The sequence below is a fragment of the Rhinolophus sinicus genome, linkage group LG13, assembly GCF_036562045.2.
Source record: "Rhinolophus sinicus isolate RSC01 linkage group LG13, ASM3656204v1, whole genome shotgun sequence".
Taxonomy (NCBI): domain Eukaryota; kingdom Metazoa; phylum Chordata; class Mammalia; order Chiroptera; family Rhinolophidae; genus Rhinolophus; species Rhinolophus sinicus.
In genome coordinates, this window is record NC_133762.1 from 11,277,767 (window position 1) to 11,304,392 (window position 26,626).

Sequence of the window (26,626 nt, forward strand, 5' to 3'; positions counted from 1 at the left end):
TTGGCTAAGAGGCAGGTAGAGCTTGGGTTTCCATAGTTATTGGCCATCAAAACAGAGCACAGTGGGAACCAGAACATTCTAGCGTCGTTGGCACATCTCCCAACAGAAGTATGACTCATGTGCTCATTCATAGGAAACGGAGATGATGACCATTTTCTCCTGGAAAAGGGCTTCTGGAAAGAGAATACTAATGGGGACCATCACTAATAATAGAGTCCCCTGCTGTCTCCAAGGATTGGGGGCAAGGAGGGGTGTCTTTTTTCCCTTTTCCTGCTTTTCAGCCAATGCCCATAAAACAGGAATGTTTGTCTTCTTGGGGACAAGGGAAGTAACTAATCTCCAGCCCTTCATTCAACCTGTGTTCTTGGCTCCTCCCTGTGAGAAGGGAGTGATTTATCTGGCGGGTGAGGTGAGCAGAGTCCACCATCTACCATCATATTTCTGTTCTCGGCGGGGCTAATGCAGACGAGGAACACTTCCCCTGCACATGTGGTTTTCCAGGGAGCCCCTAAGCTTCCTGACTCACAGGAGATGAGGCAGATCATGAGTCTCTGTGCAACTAGACAGACTGTGTCTGCTCTACAGACCCAACTCCTGGCTGTGCATCCCACGTTCAAGATTTCGGAGAGGCATCAAGAAGCCCATTTTGGTGTCAAATCCACGCAACCTTCTTACGTCTAGCAATAATGCCCAACTGTTGATTTTGCTTCCTAGCTGACCCCTGTGTGTATTTCTTGGCTGGTTCAGAATTACCCCTTAAAAACCAAAATATAGACGGGATGCCTGAAGCCGGTTGAAGGAGAAAGGAGTAAAGATATCTCTGGAAAATCTTGAGCTGGAGAGGATCTCTGGAGGGGAGCTGGCTAATCCTCCCACTCCTTGAAGACGAGACGGAGGCCAAAACAGGCCAAGAAGACAAATAGTCCTTCTGCCTCTCGGGCTCTGGGCAGGAGGCGAAGGAGCCACGCCACAGCTTACTCCCGGTCAGCTGCTGGGTGCCATTGCCCCTGGGTTTGCATCCCACCATGAAATGACATTTATCCTGGCCGGGGGGGGGTCTCCTTCAGCACGAGAGGCACGTGCTTATCCCCCAAGAACTTTTTTGAAGCCAATTATTGTGTTTTTACAGTGAGCATAATTATACCTAATTACTTAATTAGCATGACTGCACGCAGCTACTGACTCTGAGTACGTGATTACGGCAGAAAGCACATAGCACATGAGGTCATGATACCCAACGGGAAGGCCGGCTGTCTTGGCTCAGGGTCACAGACACAAGTCAGTCCTTTTAGACTAGCTGGCGACAGCTCCAAAGTGCGTGCTCAAGAATGTCTAACGTTTTCAGATATTTTGGGGCAAATGACATTATTGGATTTTTTTTCTTCCTAGGATAGGGGAAAAAATACAAACCGCCATGCTTATATTGTTCCTAGATCTGGGGGACTTGGGAGTCTACTCCTAACAGACGTTAATCTCTGGGGGCCGAGACGCTTAGGATGAGCTCACATGTGTGGGCCCAGGACTAAAAAGCCTTGGCTCCCAAACAGTCCATTCTGGCATCCTTGGCGCTTTCTACAAAGAAAGGAAACTGGTAATGTGTCTGAGTAATCCTTTCCTCCTTGGGCTCACTGAATCTAGCACCACAGGATTCTCAGGGGTCTGCTTATTCTAACTGGATCTGAACATAGGATTAAAGAAAAACCCAAGGGGAACAATGCTAATTGACGTTCATTTAAAATGTTGACTGAAAGGCTGCCTGCCTGGCAAGCAGGTCCTGGAGAGGCCCAACCAGCACAAAAGGCTAAGGCGAGATGCCCCTGTCATCTTTACCAAGACTCGACCTACAGTTCCTCCAAAGGGGACTGTCGAGATCCAACCGGCAGAATTGGGGAGGGCGCGCATCAGACTCGCCCACCCCCACGGCGGTCCTGCCATCACCATGTCGCATCAGGACCAGCTGGCCTCCTGAATCAACCGCAGGAGCCAAGGGCAGCCCTGGGGCGCCAGCCTCCTTTCAGCTGCACTCTCAGAGGAGGAGCTCCAGCCCAGCCCTGTAACCAGATCCCCTTCCTTCCATCAGGACTCCTGCGAGAGAAAAGCCTAGAAAGGTTTACTCGGCAGGAGCAGCAATAGGTGCTGTTGCCTCTGCTTCTGGTTCCAGGAGGGGCCCCGGCCTCCCTGACAAAGGAGCCTGTTTTCTGTATTTCATCTGCAAGTCCATTACGGGACCTAAGTGGCTGGGATCACCCCTGCCATTACCCTGAGCAAAGCGATATGTTAGCGCAGGAGGTGGCAGATCTGTGTCACGCGGAGGCAGTATCGATACTGCCCTGTGCACCAAGGGCGCTGAGCTCCCCACCACAGTGGGGAACCTGGCCCTGGCAGTTAGTTCGCTTCCAGGAAAGGCAAACTCCATAGCCAGCTGGTCCAGAAGATGAGGAGGAGACGACCCACTTGCTCACTTCCGATGAAGGAGTCACTGGTCCCGGCTAAAGGGTCACAGTCCACACACCTAGCGGTTCCAGCTTTGGTTTTATCTCTGTGGAAGCCCTTGCCTTCTAGGCTGGTGTGTTGGGGCAGATGCATCAAGCAAATGCCCTGGGGAAAGAGAGGGAGGCCAGGCCGTTTGAGCAGCTGCAATCCAGCCAAAGACGGGTGAGGAAGGGTGGGCCCCCCACTCTATCCCAGGGCCCACTGCACAGTGTCTGGTACTTACTAAGAGCCCAATGGATGTTGGGTGACTGACTGAGGAGCGCAGGAGAGAAGGGAGCTGGCGGGAACAACACAGATGGGTCCTGAGAGCCTCAGGAGAGCCAGGGCCTGTGAGAAAGATGCCACAACGGAGCTGCCAGGGCTGCCAGGGAGGAGAAGGGGCAGCTACAGGAAAGCAGCATGAAGAGGTGACTGGTCAGGGAGCTGAGGAGAGTGCACACCAATGGTCCAAAGTGTGGAGACTCATGGAAAAGCAAATCAGTGTGGGAGGCCTGGACGGCCAGAGCCGGGGAAAGAGAAGGCACTGACACGGCTTTCGGGAAAGCCAAAAGGAAGACTGAAAGGCTGAGGGCCAGTGGGGGACCCGGGGCTGCCACACGAGCAAGCACTACAACAGCTGCTTTGGAGCACACGGGTCAGGAACTCCAGGGGCCAGTCTTGTAGTGAACTTGGCAATGGGCCTCTAACCAATGACAAGTTAGAAATGAAGTGTACTCACTATTAGTCTATGTGAACAGCCAGTAAGAATTACTGTCATCAGCTGCTGGTATAGTTCAGAACAAAAGGTTTATACAAACACACACACGTGAACACACACACGTGTGTACACACACACACACAGTCCTGAAAGCTCGCTAAGAAGGCAGGTGTGCACTGACTGACAAATGGTAGGAGATCCCAGGGCAGGAGCTGACCCCTGGCCAGTGTGACACGAAATGAAAAGACCCTGACTCGGTGTGGCCACATTGAGGGCAGCTGGGCAGTTTCTTACAAAGCTAAACAGAGCCCTACCTTACGATCCAGCGACCACAAGCCTAGGTATTCATGCAAATGAGCTGAAACTTACGTGCACTCAAAACCTGCACTCAGATCTTTGTAACAACTTCACTCATAATTGCCCAACACAGGAGGGGACCAAGATGTCCGCTAACGGTTGAGTTGTGTCCCCCGCCAAAAAAAAAAAAAAAAAAAGGTGTACCTTAGGATGTGACCTTATTTGGAAATAAGGACACTGCAGATGTAACCAGTTAAGTCAAGATGAGGTCGTACTGGAGTAGGGTCAGCACCTAATCCCACGTGCCTGGTGTTATTACAAGAAGACAGCCATGTGAAGACAGACCCACAGGGAGGGCACCATGTGAGGACAGAGAATTGGAGCCATGTGGCTGCAAGCTAAGGGATACCACCCACATCACTGGGAAGAGGGGAAGAAGGTGCCCCCTACATGTTTCAGAGGGAGTGTGGCCATTGGCACTTTCATTTAGACTTCTAGCCTCTAGAACGGACGTGATACATTTCTGTTGTTTGAAACCATCCAGTTTGTGGCCCTTTGTTATGGCAGCACTTGGAAACAAGCACACTGGCCTTCCACAGTTGACTAGAGAACAAACTGTGGCACATCCATACGACGGAGTATTAGTCAAATAAAAAGAAAAAAGCTCTCAAGCCACAACAAGACATGGGAGAACTGAAAATGCATATCGCTAAATGAAAGACGCCAATCTGAAAAAGCTACACACTATGGGATTCTAACTACATGACATGTGGAAAAGGCAAAACCGCAGAGACAGTCAAAGACCAGTAGTGGCCAGGGGTCGGGGAGGGAGGGGACGAATGGGTGGGCCATAGAGGCTCTTTAGGGCAGTGAAACTACTCTGTGTGATACCGTAGTGTTGGAAAAACGACACGGTGCTCCAGCCAAAACCCACAGCCTGTACAACACAAAGAGTGAACCCTACTGTAAACGATGGGCTTTAGTTAATAATAACATGGATACTGGCTCATCAACTCTAACAGGTGTACCCCACTAACGTATGATGTTAGTAAGATGGGACATTGTGTTTGGGGGGAACAGGAGGGGGTAGATGGGAATTCTCTGTGCTTTCGCTCAATTTTTCTGTAAACCTAAACCTGCTCAAAAAAAAAATCTAACTTAATGTCGTGCGGGGCAGCCTGCGGGGTCTCAGCTCCCATTCTCCACATAAGAACGCAGGACATGGTGAGGCCAAAAAGGAACACCCACGGAGCCATAGATAGGGGAGTCATAGCACGATAGTCTCGCTGGCGGCTGGGTTGGAGACACAGGAAGCAGGAGCCACACTGTTCGCAACGTGCCGTCCACTTCTCTCTGCCAACCAACCCCACTTGCTAACTGCAATCCGCTCTTGCTAGCCCCCATTTGCTGCTAGCATAGCCACGGCAGTTATATTAGTAGCCAATGGCTCACTGGTTACAGCTGACAGTCAACTAGCCACAGCTGATGGCCATCCAATCACAGTTGATGGCCATTTACTAGTTGAGTGAGCACCTTTCCACGTGAGGCCGAGGGCCTGGAAACTGCACTCCTGGCTCTGTGCCCACACTTAACCCCATTCCTTAAGGCCAAGGAATCCCTTATCTAAAGGCAACCACGGACCCTTGGGGACTTGATTCCATAAATCAGACAGCGGGATAAGTGCCAACAGCTAGACCAAGGCTGACCCAGCCTCCTGACTATAGGGACCGTCAGCCAAGGTTCTCCTGGGGTTCCCAACCCTGAAGAGCCTGTCCACAGAGCCGTCCTCACCCTAGAAACAGAAAAGCAAGGTGCTGAGAAACAACCATGCTGTCCTCATTCCTCCACGGCTGGCTTGCATGAGGTCAAGCGGAGCTACAGGTGAAGACATGCTCAGCGGGTGTCATTGGATACAGCGTTAGTTGGTATCTTCTCTGACCCTAGTCCCCCGCTGTGTTTTCTATAGAAAATGAAGAATTATGACCATAAGAGCGACTTTTGGAATAAGCACAAAGTCCGGTGTGGGAAACAAGACACACACATTGGAGAAGGATGAGCTAAGATTCGACTCAAAGTCATTCAAGACAGGTACACGGCATTTCCTCTAAGCCATGGGTTACCAGCAGGGAAATGTCACCTGAGTAGCATGGGCCCAGGAAGAGGCTGGAAAGGAGCCAGATGTGGTAAGATAAATAGGGTGCAGAAAGGAAGAAAGGGTGTAGGGGTGATGTGGGGAGGGCAGAGGGGCGTTTCCTGCAGGAATTACATTAAGGCAGCAGTTGGAGGTGTGGGATCGGAGACCTGGAAAGAGGGACTAGGGATAAAGGCTGGTGACTCATCAGCAGATAAATCAAAGTAGAAAACATGAGGGTCTCAAGGCAGCAGAGGGTGCCATCCTGCATCTCAGAGAAAACCCCTGAGGGTAGGGACCTCGCATTTCTTGTTCCCTGATGATTCCAGAGCCTAAGAGAAGGCCTGACACAAACCCTCAATAAATAGTTATTGAATAGATGAAAGGGAGAAAAACCAGCACAGGGTGAGTGGCTTGGATGTGAACGAGAAGAGACTCACAGGAATATGGTCAAGTTTTGCACAGAGATCAGGGAAGGAGAGCTCAGGAGTTCCTGCCACTGTGAAAAGACAAACGGAGCTGCAGGACAGGGAACTAGGAGGGGTTTGGTGGTGAGAGGCAGGAGCAAGGGGAGGAAAGGACGGGGTGACCAGGATTGGGACAGGCCCCCATCTGCAGCCCCACGGGCAGGGGCAGAGATCAGAGGGAGAAGGTGTTGAGGGCTGACTCTGGGAGGCTGGGGGCACCATTTCCTCCCAGGGAAAACCTGTAAATAAAGGCAAAGTCCTGACCCAAGGACAGGTTAGTTCCTCAGATGGCCTCTGCTCTCTCGACCAAGAAGTGAAGCTTTCTTCTATGTTTTGGAAAAGAGGATGAACAGAGAAACCCAGGGCCATACACAGAGCCAAGTAGCCTTCCAATTGACTCATGGGAAAGGGCCAAAGCACAAGACTGGGAAGATAGCAGCCAGCGGCCCAGCCCCGGCATATGCACAACTATGCAGCCCAGGGCTGTCGCAAGGGTGACAAAGGCAACCGAGGGCCCAACGTTGCTACAAATACCTCCCAGTTCTCCCCAGGGACTCACCTAGACCGGTCTCTTGGTGTCTCATTCTGTAGCATCTAACCCCAAATTGGCTGTGTGACAGGAGGGATATATCCATTTCCTGATGCTTTTGAGAACCAGGGGACTTTAAATAAATAATGTAGGGGCCTCATGAGGCTCCAGATTCCATACACGTCCCCCAGTTGGAGCATCTTTATTCAGCTCTTTCAGAATCCCTGGAAAGGCTGAATAAGCTCAGCATAAAGTCAATACCAAGTGCAGAGCACTGCTGGGAACGTAGGCGCAGGGAGGCAAGCATCTGACAAGGGAGTGCAGTAGGGTGAACTCTAAATATCCTTGCACACTACGGAAAGTGCCAGGGACCAGATCGAAGACAGATAGCCAGTGAGAAGCAGCATTCTAATCCCTCTGGTCCGAAAGGGCACGCCATTTATGACAAGCACATGTAGGCAAAGAAACGTGTTTCTGGGCTAAATTCATCACTGGGGCACATGGGGGAATGATGCCGAAAGTCAGGCAGCACCTTGGAATTTCTCCCCATGTTACACGTTTCTTAGTGAGGTGCACCTGGTATATAATGTACTATTAGTTTCAGGTAGACAACATCGTAATTCGACATTTGTTGCCCTACAAAGTGATCACACAATTATTCTAGTTACCAGCCGTCACCATACAATTGACCCCCTTCACCCCTTTTGCCCAACCCCAGACCCCGTCCCCTCTGGTAACCACCAATCTGAAACGGACAAGAAAGGAATCAGATGGGAGACCCACACTATGAGCACAGCTCCTCCCTTCACCCCGTGCCTTGCCACCCCCCCAAAGGAGGGATCCTGCCTGATCTGCAGCTTCATAAACGTTCTCTGCTTATTTACCGGCCACAGCATGTGAGGTTTTAATTATTTATGGTAGTGTCTCATCACAGACCGGGATGTGTCTTGCGGAGCCACTTCCCTGGGCTGATGAAGCCTCTGTAATCAGAGACCTGCAGCCTCTTGGCCTGTAAATCTCGGGCAGGGAGGGCCAGGGCTCTGTCTCCCCGGCTGGGGGAGGCGGCCACGGAGGAGCCAAATCTGGTTACAAGGCTTCTGCACACGGCTTGTCATGGCCACGCGTGTTTTCTGAAAACAATTAAGAGCCATCGGCTGTCCAATGACAGGACAAAACGTAGCGTTTCCTGAGAAGGCCAGGGCCCCTCAGATCAGAGGTGTCTGACAGCCTGGGGCCATCTCAGGACTTTTCTCCCATAAGGTACTGTTTGTTTCCCTGTTCCTTCAAGTTCGTCAATAAAGCCGCTTGCCCTCATCTCCACGACCTGCCGCCTTTGCTCAGAAGTCCTGTCTGGACCCTTGGGAAGGCCCCTTGGAATCACAGCCCTGCAGAGTTGCACAAGGAAGACTGTTCCTCCGTAAGCCTTCAAGGGCAGAAAGAAGCTCCTTGCCTGGGCGCTGGGTCCTGACACGAGGACTCTCAGATCCCACAACTCTCTCCAGGGCTCCCACTAATTCCAATGGCCCAGAGGAAACTTCCTTCCCCCATGGCGGACTCCCCCCACCGGCAGGTGTGCTGACAGCCTGGTGTCGAGCTCCAGGGAGCACAGACATGACCCACAGCTTGTGCTCCACACCAGGAGCCCAGAGCATCCCCGAAAGGCACACGGTCCATCCCCAGGAGTCCCGGATTCTGTATTTACGAATCCGCCTGCTCGCTAAAGGTTACGTGTAATCCCCAAACTGATACTGGCAGTATTTTTCACGGTCATTCAGAAGCAGGCGAGGAGTGGTAAAAAATGTGAATCACCCAACACGCACCCGCCCAACTGAGGCTGAATCGCACGCTGTCAACGTGTGTCCTTCCTGTGGTCCATTCGGTGCCACTTTTGTGTGTGTGTGTGTGTGTGTGTGCTTTTTGCTGGTGATTTCACTACTTAAAATGGCCCCCAAGCATCGTGCGAAGGTGCTAGTCTTCCTACGAGGAAGAAGGCTACGGGGAAAAAATGCGTGTGATCGGTAAGACACGGGTGTCAGATCAGCTTCGTTCAGGCTTTTGACTACAGTGCCGTTGGCCGAGTGCAATGGTACTGACCCAGCACATCTAATGGAATAAGATGCCTTTAAAGCACACGTACAGCAGGTTATGTATTCATTCAATGTCCACGCTGACTTGACAGAACGTGACTATCGCGAATGACGAGAATCAAGTGTACACTCAACACAGCAACGCCAAAGTCTCTGTTCAAAGACCAACACCACCCAGAAAACCCGGCCAGAGACCGAGCTGTGCCACCGTCACCGAAAGGCTTTCCTCCCAGCCACGCCAGGGCAGTCCAGGATGGACCTGCCCTGAGGCAAGAGCCATTCTTTGCACGGTGTGCCCCAGGCTTTATCTGAAGCACAGGTGTCTTTCTGCCCTTGCCCGGCCTGTTCTTCCTCTAACCGACACTGACGGGGGGCATCCGATAAGCCCTGAGACAGATCCTGGGGGACACCCAAGGTCGAGAGGCAAATGCTGACCTTCTTCCCACTTAAGCCCAGTTCCTCCCACTGTGGGCATGAATCCTCACTGAAATCAGAACCAGAAAAGCAGAAGCAAAGACTGATGAGGTGGTCAAATGCCCACTCTACTGTAAGACTGACCAGTGGGAACAGCGACCGTTCTGTGAGCTACAGAGAGTGCGGCCCAAGCACAGAGAGCTCAGCTGGGGCAGCAAGAGCAGAGGGACGTACTTCTTCCTAGGCCGACCCTGGGACCAGCGAGACATCAAGAGAACTGGTGGGCAGAAACGTGGGGGCAGAGAAGGGAAACCTATAGCCCCCAGAACCTCGGTTGTCCTGTCGGTAAGATGAGGTCTTAACCTAGCCATCTGTCTGTCCCTTCCAGCTCTACGGCACTTTCCGAAGTAGCTGACATTTGGTGGAGGGGCAGGGGCGGGGCAGTGGGCAGGGGGAGGCTGTGCACCGGGGTTGGTGGGCTTACACTGAACCTGGGGACACAGCAAGGAGATCACCGGCTGGTTGGAGGTCCAAGCCACAGGGCCTCTCGGATCTGGAGAAGCCCTAGCAGAGCTCAGCACAAATACAAAGAGAGGGGCTGGAACCAACAGAAGGGGAGAGACAGGATGAAACAGACGCCCCGAGCCCTGTGATGTGAGGACGTCCTGCAGCGGGAGGTGAGGGGTCCTAGTGCTGGGGCCACGACCAGATTCTCAGCAAGCACACACTTCGGGGAGCTGGGGGGGGGGTCAGCGGGGGGGGGTGTTTCCATTCAAATGGTGCCCACCACCCTCATCCCCTTCCCTCCCGTGGAGGCTTGCGTGGAGAGTCTGAGGACCTCAGGGGCTGCCATCTGGACAGAGGCCGGTTATGCTGCCTCAGTGCGTAGGCCAGGTCCACAGAGACGACCAGCCCTGTCTGTGCCCCGTGTCACCGGGGCACTTCTCCCTGTGTGGCTGGGCCTCCCGCCTCCAGGCTGCGCCCACCCTCTCTGCCCGGGAGCTCTGCCCAATGCAGTCCTCTCGCCCAGGCTATCCTTCAAGTTCTGAGACGAACAGGGAGGGTCTCATAGAGAGTGGGAGGTTAGCAGGTGGTAGGTCACCCAGAAGGTTCCAGAACCCCAGCTACATGGTCTATCGCCACCCCCCCTCCACCATCCCCCCCCCAGAAGGGACAACATTCTCCCCCAGTACTCACATGTGTCTGGCTTGTGGCAGTTGTGTCCCTGACGGAAGTACTGCGGGTTCTCAATGACCGGGATGCGGGTCATGCCGATGACCACTGTGTCCGGCCCAGCGTCCAGCGACGACGGCGTGGTGACGCCGTGGTTGATATGGTGCAGCGGGCTGGCAGAGTCCTCCTCACCGCTGATGACAGCCACGGGACCTGCAAACAGCGGGACACACAGGACCCTGGTGAGGCCACGTCGCCAGCGCCCAGCCCAGACCACAGACCCTGCCACTGCTTTTGCCACCATATTTTCCATAGGAGCAAAATCCGTTGGAAGAATATCCCCAGATGTCTGGATTCTGAACTCTGAGAATCACCCTCGGCTTCTCTTTCATGAAGAGAGAGAAAAATCTACCCCATCACACCATGAAAATAAAAGAGTAAACAGAAATGACTATGAGATGACTTATTTTCACTCCCCTCCCACAATCCAAATTAGTTCAAAATAATAAACATTTTAAATATGTTTCTTTGCTTATGTAGCAGCAACAGGATTAAACAAAAAAACAGGACCTAGCAGTAGTGTGTACCCTGTCTGTTCTCCCTTCGTCTAACTGCCGCTGCTGGGTCTCACCCCAAAGACCCTGATTCCATTGTCTGGGGGTCCAACCTGGGTACCCCGATTCAAAGCGTATTCATGCGATTCCCATGTACACCTGAGACCTCAAACCTCTGACTAGGGCCTTGGAGGCTGAGAACCTTCCCAGAGTGGCCCTCAGATTCCTGCAGGAGTATGACCTCCTTGCACTCTGCTATCAACCCTTCCTGGCCCAGGCGTGGGGGATGAGCCAGCGTGGGCCTGGATCTAGCCCAAGCGAGCTCGGACAAGTGACCGCACTGAGGCTGCACCACTAGTGGTCTCCCGGCAGTTGGGCCACTCTAGAAAGCTCCGTACTGCCCAATGCCTTCGAAGAGCGTCACCTGAATCTTCACCAACCCCAACTCCACCATTTTCTAACCCGAAGAAGAAATCCAGTAAATCAGGTGATTTACAAACACAAGCTAACAGATATTTAATGCTGGAGTCCCTGTAGAGCAATGATTCTGTTGGGTGGTGTGATTCTCCCATACATACAAATAAAAGTCCTATAAAGTGAATTAGCTGTGACTGTCTGTGGCTTCATACAACTGGCTTTTTAAATGGCTGCTTTACAAGATCCATGGTCCCAAGACAAAGTGCCTGCTGTGACTTGGTTTTGTGGCTTGAACAATATTTCCACTGCAGAAATCCATTACATCGTACTGAAGTTTATGGGGAGAATATTTCCCATCAAATAGCGAGGTAAAGCACCAATGAGGCAGAACTAAATGGAAGACTGGTACATGCAAACGGAGAACCACTCTGTCAGCACAGACAGGCTTATTCCAATCTGTGACACAGGTCTGCCTGCATGTGGAAAAGTAGCAATAAGTGGTTGCCCAAATACCTGCAAAAATCACTTGCCTTGCAAAAAAAAAAAAAAAAGGCCAGTTCGGAAAAACAGGCTCAGGGCAGGGCTGGGGTTAAAGCACAAGGCTGGTCCCCTTCTTCCTGCTCCTAGAACAACAGAAACCAGGAATAACCCTGCCTACCCAACCACCCCACCCCCAATTGCACCTCATGCCATCCCCCTGAGGAGATCAGAGACCGCTCCTCTGGAGAGACAGAATGCCTCCTAAAAGACAGAGTTCTAGATGACGACCTTTGGGGTCATGCCTTAGTGAACCTTATAGTAGACAAGCCCCACTCGTGTGCTTCAAGTGAGATCTTATTGTCTCTCTAGTGCTCAATTCCTAAGTATGAGGGAACAGTCAGGGTCACCAGACACCCCAGCAAAGCTTCAGCAGGAAAGAGAGGGCACAACACAGAGAAATGGGGGACCTGCAGGAAACAGGAGAAGCAGAGAGCAGAAGACTTTTTTCATGAGCAATATCCTCAGGGAGGTAAACGAAGACACTGCATCACAAGATGATTAAAATGTGAGCAGTCAGAGGGCAAGAAAGAGTCCTGGGGAAGTATGACCCCCAAAACTTGAAAGTCAAAGAAGAGTGGGAGAGCAAGTCAAGCACATATTCCAGAAAGTCGAACTAAAAGGAGAAAGGTGGGAAACAGGAAGGAAAAGGTAAGAAGATTAAAGACCCCATCCAGAGATCCAACATCTGATTAAAAGAAGAGAGACAGTGAGGCACAGAGAGAGGAGAGGGGGAGAGAGAGACTAGAAAAGATGGAAAGGAAAATTTAAAAAATTATGAAAAACTTTCCCAAATGACCTGTCTACCCAGTTCTCGGCACAATTACACACACACACACACACACACACACACACACACACACACACACACGGCACAAATCATGAAATGCCAGGAGGTCCCTGAGCATAAAGAGAAGATGCTAAGAGCTTCCAGGTGGGAGGGCGAGGCCACATTTCCTAAGGAGCAGGAATCAGAAAGTGACGGGGTCATTGGGAAGACGTCACAGACACACAAGTACAGCAGACTTCAGAGCTCTGGAGCACCCGTACTCAGCGTGTGGCCGGGGAAGGGGAGCGTGAACAGGGGGATGAGAGGACACGGCTAGGAAAGCAGAAGAGAATCGGAAACGGCTGCTGTCTTATGAGTCGAAGGAGGAGAATTTCTAGCCGCTCAAGAGCATCACATCCAGAGGCCAAGTAGGAGAAGCATGAAAACAGGCCACTGGGCTTGACGATGAGACGGGGGCTGCTGACAGCAACGTCCATAGAATGGTGGAGGAAAGCATCAAACGACAGTGGCCTGGGAAATCGCCATCACCACAGTACTTTGTGTTGCCGAGTGCTTCCCTGTACCAGGCTCTGAACATGTAACACCCTGAGCTTTATGAAGCCTCTGTGAGGCTGGTATCACTATTTCCCCCATCGCGCAGAGGGGGTCACCGAGGCACAGAGCAGGGGCCTGCCCAAGCACAGGGGTGGTGACGCTGGAATTCAAACTGACAGTCTGGCCGCAGAGCGGGCTGGCCACTGTTACCCAGCACTGCCTTCCTAGCGGTGCAGACTTGGGGGGAAGAGTTCGTGTTCCCAGGGACCCCTGACCAGTGTTGATGCCTCCCCCTCCACACAAGCAGCTGCCTTCGACTGCAGGTTCCTGAGACCCTTTTGGAAAGATGTTCCTCTTGACCCTTGAGAATGAGGACAAGAGTGGGTCACCTCATCAGACTCCCTGGGACAGATGACAGATAATGCTCCACTCAACCTCCTGCTGTCCAGTTCCCAAGGCCCCCACGGCCCCCTGCTCTTCCATGAACCACAGTCCTTCCTAGAAAAGCCAAGGAGGGGACACGACCCCATCACGCCCCAGGACAGGAGAGGAGAGCCCTGCGTGAGGCGAGACCAGCAGGGCTGCGGCTGGTGCTGGGGCGAGGCGAGGGCTGCGCTGCCCACGGCAGGGTATTCAGCATCCCCGGGCCCACGCATTACAACCCAGGGTCAGGTACGTCAACTGTAACAAATGCACCATCTGCTGAGGATGTAATACTGGAGAGCCTGTGCGTGTGCAGGCAGGGGGCATATGGGAATTCTCTGGACCTTCCACTCAGTTTTGCTGGGATCCTAAAACTGCTCTGAAAAATAAAGTCTAATAAAACAAAAGTGGAAGGGACAAAGTCATTCTACCCACCTAACAGACAACACATTTCCAAATACCCCTTGTGGGGACAGAGATGCCGGGGTTGAGAGCCCCTGACAGAGACAGCAGCATGCACTCTGAGAAGCAATGTCCCTTTCTAGCTCTGGCCAGTTCTCCCGTCTCTTGCCTCCATGGAAAGCAAACCACAGACCTGTACTCCCTCTGGGAGAGGAAGCGTGTCTTCTCACCTCAATAACCACAGAGAAGAAGGTATTAAGACATGAAGAAGAGACGAGTAATGGGGGGGATCTCAGCTGTCTGGGGGGGGGGGGGCGTCTATTTTCCTGAAGCTGCCAAGGCCTAAGGCAGGTCAGGAGGAGGCGTCAAGCTTGCTGTCCTCTGAGCGCTCAACATACACGCACTGTCCAGTACCTGTGCTGGGCCTGTCTGCTGTCACTAATCCATTCCTAATGGCACACTTACTTTGTTACGCAGCACTAATAAACACAGAGACAGAGAAACAGGCTTGCAGTCCTCCTGGTAAGATCAAGCTTTTGAGAGAGACCCCCAAGGGAATACAGGTCTGCAAGACACACCACGTGATTCTCTTCCCAAACGGGTGCTTTCTTCCCCTCTTTCAGACCCGTGGTGGGTTGTGTCCTTCCCATCACACCGTAAAAGACCTGCTGGGTAATCAGAGGAGGTTTGGTGGCCCCGACAGGCGTCTTGCCCAGCAGGATGATTCAAATTGTGTTTCTGGAGTCTTTCTCTTTCCCTCCCTGCTCCTTCTATGGGAAAACATAACAGAGCAGAGTCTGGAATGGCTCTGATTTTCATAAATGGTTGGTTCCGATGTGGGACTCAGTTTCCTCAGAGAATGACTGTCTCTGATAAGAATGCAAGATGGAAATTCACTGCAGGAGAGTGAGAGCTGACCCTGGCCGGTGGCGTCCCCACTGCAGGAGAGCAGGCTGCCACCAGGACGGCAGGAACGTGGCAGAAGCCTCTGGTAACTCAGGGTCCCGTCCGCAGTACCCAAGGCGAGGACCAAGGGGGTGCATCGCACAGCACGAAAGGGGACGTGGCAGCAGCCTCCCGGGGGACACGTCTGCACATAAACACGCACCACCCCTTTCAGACCAGGAGGCTCTCCTTGGAATCATTTCCCCTTATGTCCCACCTTGTCACTGGAATCCCCTTCTGTTCCACCAACTCCCTGACTTACAAAGCATTCACAATTCTCAGAAATCTGGCCCCAAGAAAATCCAGTCACGGACTGGTTCAACACTATGGCATTTGCCCAGCCAATCTGTACAAGTAGTTTTTCTCCAATTTCCAAGAAAACAAAAAAAGACTCAGATCCCCAAGGATGCGGTTATAACAAAAAAAGAGTGGGGGGAAAATAAACTAACATTAAACACCTCCTATGTGCCAGATATATTACTGGGCATTTTGTTCTCTTCTCATTTGATCCTCAAAAAATTCTGTTATTCCCATTTGATCAACTAGAAAACATCCTCGAATAGTTTAGATTTCCAAAAATCACTTGCCAGGAAGTGATGGAGCCTATATTTGAACCTGAGTCATCTGCAAAGTTCTTTTTCTTCCCACCAGAGTACCAATTTTCCCAATGGTATGGCTGCCATCCTTGGTGTGACTACATGAGTCCATTAAAGAAGCAAAGACCCTGAACCTGGGCACCTAGGAAGAGCTCAGCAAATGTTTTCAAGGCTGGACCAACCCAGGTAAGATAACTTTGAGCAATCAAGGTCAACATTTATGGCTCAATTGTAATATCCTAAGGCCATCCATTTCCATGTTTCTTCATTTACCCCTATATTTCCTTCCAAGGTTGGGGAGGGCGGGGGGAATCTCACCTCACGAGCAGTTCAGAAAACCCTGCTAAGAGCCGTGGTCATCGTGACTGCTCTTCACCAGGTGTTTCCAGGTACTTGAAGGGACTGCAGTTTTCTGCCCCCCTCGCACTCAGGCGGTGCCCCTCACTTTCTTTGGTTAATGGAAAGTGAGCAGAAGCAATACTGTGTTTCCCCGAACATAAGACCTAGATAGACCCTCAGCTCTACTGCATCTTTTGGAACAAAAATTAATACAAGACCTGGTATTATATTATATTATATTATATTATATTATATTATATTATATTATATTATATTATATTATATTATATCCGGTCTTATATTTTTGCTCCGAAAGATGCATTAGAGCTGATGCCGGCTAGGTTTTATTTTCGGGAAAACACGGTAGAATCACTTCCACACGGAAGCCCTAAGATTTTGTGTGTCAATGAGATATCACCTCACACTTGTCAGAATGACTAGCATCAAAAAAATCAACAAACAACGAGCATTGCCAAAGAGGTGGAGAAAAAGGAACCTTCATGCATGGTTGATGGGATTGTAAATTGGTGCAGCCACTATGGAAAACAGCATGGAGGTTCCTCAAAAAAATTAAAAATAGAACTTCCTTAGGACCCAGCAATTCCACTTCCGAAAATATATCCAAAGGAAACAAAAACACTCTGCAAAGAGATATCGCCCTCACCTCATGTTCACAGCATCATTATTATGACAGCCAAGACACGGAAACAACCTAAATGTTCCCTGACAGGTGAATGGATAAAGAAGATGTGATAGATACAGGTATACCCTGTTTCCCCGGAAGTAAGACCTAGCCAGACCATCAGCTGTAATATGTCTTTCAGAGCAAAAATTAATATAAGACCCAGTCTTATATTATATTAATTATATTAGACCTGGTCTTAAAGTATAGTAAAATAATACCGGGTCTTATATTAATTTTTGCTCCGAAAGACGCATTAGAGCTAATTGTCTGGCTAGGTTTTATTTTTGGGGACACACAGTAGGTATAGGTATAGGTTTATATAACTATTCAGCCATAAAAAGGAGGATCCTGCCACTTGTGACAACACACTTAGACCTGAAAACATTATGCTGAGTGAAATACGTCAGACAGAGAAAGAAAAATACCACATGATCTCTCTTGTATGTGGACTCTAAGAAAACAAAAGAAGAAAAAGAAAAAGAAACTCACAAATACAGAGAACAGACTGGTGGCTGCCAGAGGTGGGGGCTGGGGGTGGGCAGAATGGGGGCAGGGAGTCTAGAGGTCCAGCCTTCCGGTTAGAAAATAAATAATTCCTGGGGATGCAAAGTGCAGCACGACGGCTATAGTGAATAACATTGTCTTGCATATTTGAAAGTTGCTAAGAGAATCCATCACCAGCAAAAAAAGACCCTGTTAACTATGTGAGGGGATAGATGTTAATTAGACTTATTCTGGGGATCATCTTGCAATATGTAGAAATACTGAGTCACCCTGTGGTACACCTGAAACTAATATAATGTTACATATCACTTGTATCTCATTTTGAAAAAAGATCCTGGTGTGATTCGCCATATTTGCTTTCTCCTGCCTCGGCACTTACGAAGCAGGAGGCCGTGTCCCTGTCAATCTGAGTCCCAGGTGAGTCCCAGGTAAGAGTCAAGGTCTCCAGACAACACCTGGTGCATACGGAGCACAAGCACGAAACACAGCTTTGTTGTTTTAAAGCACTGAGATGAGCAGGGGTACCGTTTGTTACCACAGCATAACCGAGTGCACGCTGACTAGTACAGAATGAAGCCCTCTCGAATTTAACAATGTTACTTTAATCTCGTTTCACACCATCTTCAATGAATCTTCACAAAAGCATCTGATGCGAAGAACGGGGTTATTATCCTCAGGGATGTGATTCACCTAAACAGGCCTCCTCCCAACTCTCTGACCCAAAGTTGAGCTCTAATCCAATCTAATCTAATTCCACATAGAGCCAGACAGAGACCTCCGTTGTTGAAAAAGACCCCCACCCCGAGGTCTGCCTTGGGAAGTAAAAGAAAACAAACCTGGATGGGTCTCATGCTTTTTTTGAACGTGTCAGAATGAAACAAACAAGCCGACCTTCAGATTAAGAAAATGATTTTTGAAAAACCTCCACTTTTTCCTACTGATAAAAATCAAACATTGACACGTCCCTCCCTGGTGGGTGAGAGCTTTCACACCCACAAATCTGGGAGTGGGAACTCATAAAACAGAATAGGTGAAAGCACAACAAACACAATTAAAACTCCAGCCATGCTCACTAAGGGATTCCATTTACTGTCTCATAAAAAGAGCCTAGTCCTTAGCGGCAAACAAAAGAAAATCAATTTCTTAATTTTTATTGGCAGATGTGGGACAGAGGCCAAGTGAACGTGGGCTGTGCCCAAGGGCATCCCTGGGACAAGTCACCAAGTCTCCGCTCCTGGACCAGCTGCTCTGGTCCCTCCCCTCTCTGCCTCCTCCAGTTTCCAGACAGACTTTGCCACCGTGATCTCCAGGGCACGTTGGTTCCTGAAGGCTGCCCAACAATGTATGCCCTCCCTGTTTCTCTGCTTCTCTCCCTGAATCATGTCCCAAAAGATAAGCTTTATCCTCGGGTTCCAATTCCCTACTAGCCTCTTACAGGAACCAAAGGCGCCGTCCATACCTCGTTGCATCCACAGCTCAGAGGTATCACTTGGTGATTGAAAACCATGTTGCTGATCAACCAGCCCGAGAGCACAGTGCAGGAGGGGGAGGCGGGATGAGCGCTGGGAACGCACGGCCTCCCTTGTCTGGGCCAGTCATCAGAACAGCCCGCGTGGGTCCTGTTAGCCCAAGAACGCAGGTGAGGAAATTAAAGCTCCAGGTTTTATAATTCGCCCAAGGTCACACCATTAATAAACGGCAGACAGACCCACATCTATCTGACTTGAGAGGGTGGGCTCATTTCGCTGCATCACGCTGCCGGACCCTCCAGCGTTGTTTTTCTGACACTGGGACAAATGATAATGGGTCAACCACAGTCTCCTTCCCACTCCCAATCTCGACTTGCTTGAGGCTCATTTAAGAGAACTGGCTTCATTTAGGAGTGGAGCTCCTGGTGTTTCCAAGGAACTTGAGAGCCACAGTCCTGTACCACGTTGGAGCTGGAAGGGCCACGTCTATGAAGGAGTTCCAAGGTGTAAGAATGGCAGGTAGCAAGGGGCCTGAGAAGGTAGGAATACGCAGCTGGAGAGAAGGCCATGTTATCAGACTCTTTATAGGCCGTGTTTAGAATAGCCCAGCATGAACAGGAAGAGAGTAATTACCTTCCAATTGAGTATATGACACAACGGGGGTACGAAATGCTGGTGCCTTTACCCGAGCCCCCATAAACAGACTATAGCCCGTCTCAACGTTTCTAAATTCGGCATTAGCCAGCGTACTAGTCAGTGCTACCCCAAAATAGAGGCATTATTTCAATCTACAGAATTGTCCACAACTTTCCCCCCAACCTCTTGGGGACTTCGGGCAAATGGAAGGAAACATGATTCAGAGCACGCTACGTGCTCTCGGGTGGAGTCCTTGAGGTCCCCGTGCCCTCACCCGCTCACGCATGTCCCTTTTTGCATTAACCAGACTATATGGCACAACCTGACTTCTACACTACACCCAAGAGAATGAGACCTAAATCCCTGTGGCCGAAGCCCAAGTGCCTACTGCACAAGTGGGAAACTCTGTATCTAAAACCCCATTGGTTGATGGTTTCAACCTGTGGATGGTTTCAATGTGAGACCCTTTTCAAGTGAGGCATGGCTAGTTAGACAGAAAGAATTGAGGCTAAGGAGAAGAGTACTCTCTTCAGGAGAAACCTGGGGCCTCATGGGCACTGGCTGAGAGCGGGCCTCCCAACTAGAAAGCCTCCCACAATTGTAGGGGCCTCATGCAGTTTTCCAGGCAATATCTTACCCAAGGTATGTCTGGAGGAAATCCTGGGTGGTATTTCTAAGTACATGTGGAGCCGTGGCATAGAGCCGCCTATACAAAACCCAGCTTCTTTCTCCAGAGCGAGGTTTCATATACTCAAACACAATGCCATAATGACAGCTAAAGTCTGCCAAGCAGTAAGCACCCCTGTGCACTGTCCTGTGGATCCCCTCGTGGCTCGGTGAGGTGGCTCCATAATTAGAGTCAGAGCAGTCAGGCAGACCGCCCAAGGTCCCACAGCTGGTAAGAGACGGCATCCTGATTCCAGCTGGAGCCGGAACGCTCCGGAGTCCATTCTCAATTACTCCCCTGCCTGCCTCACGGTACATAAGCACATGGCCTCAAATCAGTGAGGATGAAAACACTTCCGAACTACAACACAATGGCCCTGAATCTAAGATCTGAAATGAGGCCTGAAGGTCTAGCTGGAGAGAAAGCATGACAATCCGTGGTTTCTTCCAGGCCACTCTGAAACCTGTTCCCAAGCGCTGAGAATCATGAGGGTTCACACGTAACTCACCCTGCGTGTGACCCAGATCCTGTCGCCTTATGTCGGACAAAAAAAGATAGGTTTCCCTTTGTTAGAAAATGCTCCCTGGGAAGGTATGAGGCTTCCAGGAGCCATAAGTAGGGCGGGGAGTGAGAGCTACAGCGCATAGAGCTGTTTAGAATGAAGGAATCTCATGATGTGAGGTATTAAAACCCATAATGTAACAGCAATGGAAACTCCTCAGATCTGTATGACACATTATGGCTCAAAGGGTGCTTTCCTATCCATCAACTCAATCACCATGGCAACCCAATGAGACACTCGAGATAGGGACTACATTCCCCATTTCACAGGTGAAGAAACTAAGGCTCCGAGATGATAAAGTGACCTTTCACACGGTCAGGGGGAAGCTCGGCCATGAACTCGGCTCTTCCAACTGCCAAGCCAGTTCACACCAAAAACTCACACCAAACTCACATCCTCTAGAAAAGGAAAGGGTTGCCATGAATCTCAGTTCTCCAGCTGGGAGCAAGATCCAACATGGCCTTTCTGGAAGCTGGGAGTACTCTCCTCCACACGGACCCTTCGTGGAAGTTCTTTGGAGACTTCATGAGTTTGCCAACTTCCCAGGGAGGGTAGCACTAAGCCCGTTCCAGAATCCTCAAAAGTGACCCAACATTTCAGTTCCTGATTCCCACCCACGTGCTCACCAAATACTGTCTCATGGACCAGACCCCTAGTTAAGTACTAGGGAGGAAGAGGAAGAAGGAACAGCCCCAGCCATGAAGAGGTCTACAGCTGGGACACACAATACACCAAGAGAGATGGCACATGTGAGGAGAACCATGTTACGGAGAGCTCAGGACAGCAGGATGGCACATGACACTGAGACACTGAGCAAAAGCAGGAGAGAAAGGAAGGCAGCCCTGAGAAGGACCCCCAGCCCAGCAAACACTTGAGCCTTGAGGCCTACCACCCTCCAGGCCTGCAAACAGCCCTTGCCCCACCCCACAGGGCCCGCCTTCCCTCCCGCCCCAAAGATCCCATCTCCGCTTCCTTGGCGACCTTCACCTCCGAGACACCTTGAACCTTGGCTGCTGCCTCTTCTCCCCACACACTTGGGCAGCGGATGGGCTGGGGCCCTTATTAATCTGCTGGCTCGCTCATCCCTTTCACAGACACGCTGTAAAAATGATCTAAGCATTTCCCTGGAACAGAGCTGCAGCGGGAATTGGGGAGGGTGCTGAGGGTCGAATGATTTCTACACGTGAAGGGACGTGCACACCAAAATCAATCGAAACAACACTGTGTCAGCGCTGCAATCTCTTCCCTCATGAGGCCCGCTTTATACACTGTAGTACCAGCTCCTGTTTCCTCACCTGCCTCCAGCGCCCTGCAGGGGCTGTGCTGGCCAGGCTAGCACTCAGGGTGCCATGTTCTCGAAGACACCCCTTTAGTCACACAGGGCACAGCAATGAGGTCACATGCATGTTCCCCCCAGACCCTCATTCACGTGCCGAAATCCTGTGTGCACACGCACAGATGTGCTTCTAGGCAAGAATGGGTAGGAACTCAGGCATAAAGTAATACCAGTTTATTGCTCATTAAACAGCTGTTCAAGGAGACTTACTGGTCTGTGTTTCTTTACAATTACACCCTTTCTCCATCTTGCCAGACAAAATATGTCCGTGGGCAATGCATATAAAAGACATAAGTGTAATATATCAAGGATATTGAACACTCAAGCCAAATACCCCAAAAAGGGATGGTGAGACGGATGAGGGCGGCGAGATTCTAATAGTAATGAGTTAGCCATTTATTTTTCTGAAGAGAGATACAGGGGCCAGATGAGTACAAAGGAAAAAAGCCAAAGACCTAACCATCTAATCTGAAAATGCACATTATTCCTTCAATCCCTTCTAAGGTGTTAATTCTTATACTGATTTTCAGATCGGGTTATATTATTAAACCTACCGATTCATAAAAATCCTCTCACTGTCCTAGGGCCCCTCATCAAAAGCGTGTTTCCTCATGCATCCACTAACCTAAAGGAGATTCGGGTAAGGAATTAAACCCTGCTAAGGAGAGATTAGCTCTTCATCCAGTTCAGGTAAGCTTAGACCGTAATTATTAAAAGGAGGGTGACCATACATCCTGATTTTCCCAGGATAGTCCCTGTCTATACCTGTTATTCCAGCACAGTTATTAATAGTGCCTCCTTTGGTTTGGATGATAAATGATACAATCCCCCAAATAACAAGTAACTCAGGCCTCCTGTGTGTGGGAATAGGGAGGGTGGAGAACAGATAGTCATGGGTAGAACAAATTGCTGTTCTGGACGCCAGGCACTAGGGGGCAGCAGCACGAGTGAGGCACTGAACCACTCTAGCAACACGCTGCCCTGCTAATTCTCTAAACTCCCTTTGACGCAGCCTTTGAAAGGGCCTTCAGCATATCCATACAGGACATTGTCCTTGGGCAGGCAATAAATATCACTTGATGGTGATGATGCAGCCATTGATTTTCCATTCCCTCTTCTCCCTCTGTTCCCTTCTGCCTTCCCCCTTCCTCAGGGTACAGGCCAATCAATCTCAGGCCATCTTGATCTACTTGGAAAGCTTAACTGCCATGCAGCTAAGCCACTTGTCCTCTGGCTCCAATCTCTTAGAGAAATTAGTGCCAATGGAAGTGTCAGTATCAATTTCATAATGTTATTGGATGAAGGCAAGGCTGGGCCAAATCCCATATTTCTGACGGGCTATCAAAGTGATGGGGATTATGGGTAAGGAGACAGACAGCTCTGACAGAAAAGGCAATGACTCAAGATCAATTAGACTGACAAGACTATCTTTAAGCCATATCGCTTAATGCTGACACTGGTACGTTCCCCACAGAGATTTGGAACCCTGGATGCAGAGTTTTCCTGGTGTCTCCAGGGGTAACTCGAGAGCCTGGAGGCTTGAAAAGCAGCCCTTAGCTCGACACCTCTCCCAAGAGGATCTGAAGAAAGAGTTCTAATAAAAGAGAAGGATTTCGCTCTGTGATGGGAAGAATGAATATCAGCACCCCACCCCCCCGTTTCCTTTTTCTTTTTTCGTGCCTTCTAAAGAAAATGTCAAGATAATATGTAAGCTACGTATTTAAATTCAATTCCGTTGCAGTATCGAGGGAAGACGTGGGATTATTAAAATGGAAATCAAGATCGTGTAAAAGTCCAACCATCCTAGCAGGGGAGGAGATGTGTCACGGAAGGAAGGCAAGAGCAACAGACGAATGCCACAGGGTCCTGAGTTCTAATCCGGATTCTTACCCCAGCCTTGCTGTGAATACCACTGTGTGCAATAAGGAACCAGTCACTTTATTTCTTCGGGGCTTCAAATTCCTCATGTAAGGTCAACCATGGACTCCCACCACCCTACCACACTGAGGAGATGAAATGCCAACAGCGCCAGGGCAGCAGAGGGATCAGAGGATGTTTTTTTAAGACCTGGCAAGGTGGGTAGAAGTTGCTTTTCTTCTGCACTTAATAGAAGAGGCACAGAAACAAGGCTGGCGCTGAGGACGCAGATGGAGGACTGGGGAGAGAGAAGCGGCCTTGTCTCTTGCTCCGTGTACCACACACAGGAGCGTGGAGGTCATGCTCCAACCTCTTCTATCGTACGCCTGGTCTATTTTAAATCCTCTAGTTTAACAGCTTATTTCCCTTCGTTCTCACGAGTTTATATTCCCAGGGCAGCAGGCGTGATTTTGAACCTGTGAGGTTACAGCTATTTAAGCAGGTTTGCTTTATTATTTTTTAATTGCTTAACAATACTGTTTGTTAGCATTGTATTAAAAACCCCACAGTGTTTCGTAATGGATTTTAAAATGGGTCCTATTTTAAAGTGTCCATTTCAGATTATGCCTGTGTGTATGGAGTTAGCAAGCACCGATATTAATTAGCTCCTCTTGACATTGACCGAAGCAGTTGGGCAAAGCAAAATGCTGCGTGGAAAAGATGAGCAGGTAGCAAGGCTTAGCGAGGTAACGTCAACCCTGGCCAAGAGGCTGTTGTCAATATTATCTGGAGTTACTGACTTCTGAACGCACTCAGAACATTGGCCTAATATGCAAATATGTGAGTCAGGGGATTCCTCCCAAGGTGCCTGCAAACAGCAGGCTCTTTAAAGACACAGTACTTTAAGATTATGAACCGAATGAAAAAAAAGGTTGGAGGCAGACAAAGGTGAAGCGTTAGAAGTCCCTGCTAAACCAAGATGGTTCGAATGAATGATGAAGCATCTCTGGAGAAAGCTACAGGACAGAAACCAGGTTTTGTTAGGCACACGGGAGGCATTGTCTCGTGCTCAGAGACCCAAATGTGATGTACTTGACACTCAACAAGTTGGAAACCTATCTATTGGAAAACCTTGACTAGGCTACCAACTATTTTCACAGAATGGTATCTTCACTGAAGGGAGGAGGTTTTCATTATATCAACAATTTTCTCCAGAATTAAAAAAAAAATGTGGTTAAGAGAAGGAAGAAGCAATGTAACATCAGGGTCTCTTTCCTCGTTGTCCTTCCCTACTGCTGCTATGAATTCAAAGGTACATGTGTCACAGCTCATGCAGGGAAAATGAATTTCACAGCGGGAGGAACGCGGGGGCCCAAGCAAAATGCTTCTCAAGTCTCCACACTGTAATCCTGATGCTAAGAAGTAGTATTTACTTTTTAAATGGTTGGCTTTGAATGAGCCTGTCCTTCCCATCTTGGTCTGGATATACCGAGGGTTTATATGTCCAATGTTTTCAATTTCAAATGTGATACACGTGTCTTTTCAATGTTTCACTCGGGAGACTGAGTGATCCATACTACATACAGAGGGTGCCAAAAAATGTATACATATTTTAAGAAAGGAAAAAACTGTTATTAAAATTGTGCTGATGGGAACCACTTTGAGCACCTCTTGTAATTGCAGAAGTCAAATGTGACTTGTATTCATCTTTTGTTATCAGTATATATTGAGCATTACAATTTTAATACAGTTTTTTCCTTTCTTAAAATATGTATACATTTTTTGGCACTCTCTGTAGATGTGTAGATACACACACACACACACACACACACGCACACACCCTGGATGTTATTTATGGAGAATCCTCTATACTCCAGGCACTGGGTTATGCTTTCCTGTATTTTCTCATTTAATCAAACTATTGTTGATTGTATCTGTTAAATGAGTATCTATTATGACCAAAAACTGTCCCAAGCAGTTTATAAATATTGCCTCATTTAACCCTTCCAAGCTTGGAATGATTATCTCCCTTTTATATAAAGAAACGGGGGCTCACAATGATTTTATTAACCTGTCCACAGCCCCTCAGCTGATGAATGGCGAAGCTGGAATTCAAATCCAAGATATCTTACATCAAGGCTGGTATGGATCCCATAACATACTGTCACCAACTATAATTTTAAGAAAACCTGAAAAACAATACAAAGAGTGAGAGAGCGTACTTGACATTTTACTTAGGTCTGTCGCTGAATTTCCATCTGGTTCACTCCCTAATTTTATTTAGGTGTGTCTTGATTCATAAATGTGTACAATTTAGACCTGACACTCATTATCCACCAAACCCAATTCCTTCCATGACTTGAGTAGAAATGCTGTTTTTGTTATTCCCCAAAAACACAACATGTATTTTACCCCTGTCACACCTGTGGCCCGCCTATCCTGGCGCTTCCAGCCTAACCCGTCTAACCTGCTCTTCCCAGGAGCCAGCTCAATTCTCACCACTGCCACGAAGCCTTTCAACACACCTCTCTCTCCTCTCTCCTCACCCCACCAGCCACCACCAGTCACTTCCTTCTTAAATCTGTGTGGCACTTCTTCGGAAGGCCAAAGCTTCTCTGACACTTCTCCTGTCTCTCCCTGTTGATTCTTATTCTCTGCAGCCCAGGAACAGTCCTAAACAAGGGAGGGGCTGGTTCTGACACCATGTTTTTATTCCTCTTGACTGAGGAAAGAAAACAGTGCTTATCACGATGAGAAGACTGTCTCCGTCACAAGCTGTTTCCACTGTTCTGTTAACTCCTCTCCGTCAGGTCACTTAACCTCTCTAAGTATTTGTTTCCTCATTTATAAAGTGGGGTTAATAATAGTAACTGCCTCGTCAGGCTGTTAGGGTTAAATCAAATATTTATGTAAAGCACTTGGCATAGTATAAGTGTTCAGCAAATGTTAACAATAATACTAATAAAGCAAAACAAAACAGAACAAATGGCAGTTAGCTAACTCAAGAATGTTGTTGTTGATAGTTTTCATTATTGATCCGAGGGCCTCTTATTTCAATATGGCTGCTAATGACAGCGCTTACATT

General features: G+C 49.2%; 1 protein-coding gene across 9 annotated transcripts in view; it reads right to left on the reverse strand.

Moving 5' to 3' along the window:
* The window catches only part of NTRK3 (neurotrophic receptor tyrosine kinase 3), a 337,252-nt gene that overhangs the window by 143,554 nt on the left and 167,072 nt on the right, over positions 1 to 26,626 (reverse strand). For all 9 annotated transcript variants that reach the window (XM_074317987.1, XM_019726720.2, XM_074317986.1 and 6 more), the window contains one exon: positions 10,313 to 10,501. In XM_074317987.1, coding sequence (XP_074174088.1) covers positions 10,313 to 10,501 — 189 coding nt within the window. The remainder of the gene's footprint in view (positions 1 to 10,312; positions 10,502 to 26,626) is intronic.